This window comes from Olea europaea, chromosome 8 (assembly GCF_002742605.1).
Source record: "Olea europaea var. sylvestris chromosome 8, O_europaea_v1, whole genome shotgun sequence".
NCBI lineage: Eukaryota > Viridiplantae > Streptophyta > Magnoliopsida > Lamiales > Oleaceae > Olea > Olea europaea.
The window spans coordinates 10,208,778-10,211,214 of record NC_036244.1 but is presented as its reverse complement, the minus strand read 5'-3'; the positions used below and the strand labels follow the sequence as shown (position 1 = coordinate 10,211,214).

The 2,437-nt window shown below is 37.9% G+C and overlaps 1 protein-coding gene across 1 annotated transcript; it reads left to right on the top strand.

Annotated features, from left to right (window-relative positions):
- Window positions 1-944: 944 nt before the first annotated feature.
- Window positions 945-1,642, top strand: LOC111398265 (ylmG homolog protein 2, chloroplastic-like; the record flags this gene model as incomplete). The annotated part of the gene is made up of 2 exons (XM_023025192.1): window positions 945-1,135; window positions 1,219-1,642. Coding segments are annotated over 2 exons (441 nt in total), but the record flags the coding sequence as incomplete, so codon positions are not given.
- Window positions 1,643-2,437: the final 795 nt, after the last annotated feature.

Sequence of the window (2,437 nt, the reverse complement as noted above, 5' to 3'; positions counted from 1 at the left end):
CTGAGCAGACAATGCTTGGCCCCCTCTTAGCTCAACCAAGTCGAGTCTTGAAGGTTTGTCACTTTCGTCTTGATCCAGAGACCGAGCCTTAGGGTCGACTCACAGGTCCCTCACTTGGGTTGGTCGAGTTAGCTCAACCATAACCTAGCATAAAGGGCGTGGGACTTTTCTAGACCAAGACCAACTCTTGAGGACTTCATCATCATTGGTTGAACAAATCTTGACCAAGGCCGAACCCCTTGCGTCAACACGGGAGAGGCTCAATTTTGATTCCGTTGTTCTCTCTCTGCCAAATTAGTGACGCTACGAGTCTGGATATCTATAGATAGGAGGGTGTACAACACATCAAGCATGTTCTAGAATATTCCACTTCTACCACACATACTCCATTATACACAGTGCACCGACGACGTTACGTCTGCGAATTGTGTGATGAACTATTACCATTATTAGCAACCATTGTTTACATGTTTAAGATACCAATCATCAGTTCCATTATTTATTTGATCTGAGTGATACATTTCTTTGTTATTTCCATGGAAGATAATATCCATTGTCCAACTTGAAAACTCAGAAACTAGTTCTATATCTAACATGATAGTGATCATTAAGTCTTATACTAAATGAAATTACATTGCGTTGGACAAGATATAAATTTTGTGCAACGCTCTTCCACCTATTATTCTAAGTTCTTCTGTGTTGTATTCTGGCCCAAATTGCGATCCATCCCATTTATATTTTTATGATTTCTTAATCAAGAAAAAGTTTCTGTAAAGCTCTTTGGTATATTTTTGAATCTATTAGAAAGGAATCGGTTCACAAGAGCAAAAAGGAAACTGGCACATTTCTCTCTCACTCCTATGGCTTTGAGTCTAGTAATTGATTGATTGATTGATTTATTTATTATTATTATTTTTTTAAGAGTAGTAATGACTGGAAGTTAACACTTGTGTCAGATTCCACGTAGAAACTACCATCATAATTTTGCTGCCATTTTGCCGGGTGATTCAGTGGCAGGAATAGTGGTTGCTAATGGAATTTCGAATTTCTTAAACATTTACAACACATTGTTGGTTGTGAGGCTCGTTTTAACTTGGTTTCCAAATGCTCCTCCAGCAGTTGTCAGCCCCCTCAGGTATAATGCGAAATAACCTCTAACATGTTGTCAATATCCGAAGAAAAGAATGCAATTAACATGGCTACTGGTACATGTTTCAGCACTTTATGTGATCCCTACTTGAACATATTCCGAGGCATCATTCCACCACTGGGAGGGACGCTCGACCTTTCACCTATATTGGCATTTCTTGTTTTAAATGTCTTTACCAGTACAGCATCTGCGCTGCCAGCTGAACTTCCATCTTCAGGACTTCATCTGGACATTTCATCTCATGCAACAGCGTCACAGGAGAAGTGGATGAGAAGGCTTGATTGGAACAAGTCAAAAAGATCTGCTGCTGAGAATTAAGTTGTTTTTCTTTGACAAAAAATACATGTATTCTCAGAATCCCGCGGTTCCATGATGGAGTGGTTGATATGTCTACCATCGAGTGTAAATTCATTTGGCAACAATAAAAGTACATGTATGTATTATTTATTGATACGTCTACGTCCAAATACAACCTAGAAAGCTTCATTTTTATATCATACGTAGAACATGAACAATGACAAAAAGGTAGATAGAAAATGATACCCAGATGCATCCTTCTGAGATCTAGGAAAACTTGCTCAGGTTCATTCACGCTTAAAGATTCAATCAAACAGGAATTAATCCTCACAAATGGATTGGAAGTTCATCCATTCAGAAATTAATCTGATATCCGCACAACCAGAAATCAACCTTCGATGGCAAATAAACCTGTACAAGGGGGGATTTAGCATATTGCTATCAAATAAAAATCCTAGTATTTATGATTCTCTTCTTTGTGCTTGGCTTATACATACCAAAGATCTTGACCATCTTCGGTGAAGAGCAACTAGCAACCCAGTGCCGACACCATGATATATCCAAACTTTGTTGAATATTTGGCTAGTGAAATTGAGCCAACTTGTTAAAAATTAGGAAAATAGAGTATGTAGAGGCAGCAATTAGCATACCACTCAAGTCATCTATCTAAATCGAAACTAAAACCCAAAATATCGTACCTTAACATCATAGAAAATTAAAGTTTGTCATCAATTTTTATTTCCAACTTTAACATCAATTTTAATTTTTCATGACGTGTCTATTTGTAATTGGGTGGATAGCAGATCTCAACTCTACCTTTCTAACATTATTTTCGTGAAAGGCCCTCCAAAGGTTTCCTGCCATAGCTTCATCCATAACGTGCAAAAGGCAACCCTGAAGGTAACAATAGCTAAATTTGGCAAGCTATTGAAACATCGAGGTAACGTATCAGTAAGTGCAATGTCAACCATAAATCTAGTTGAAGTACCC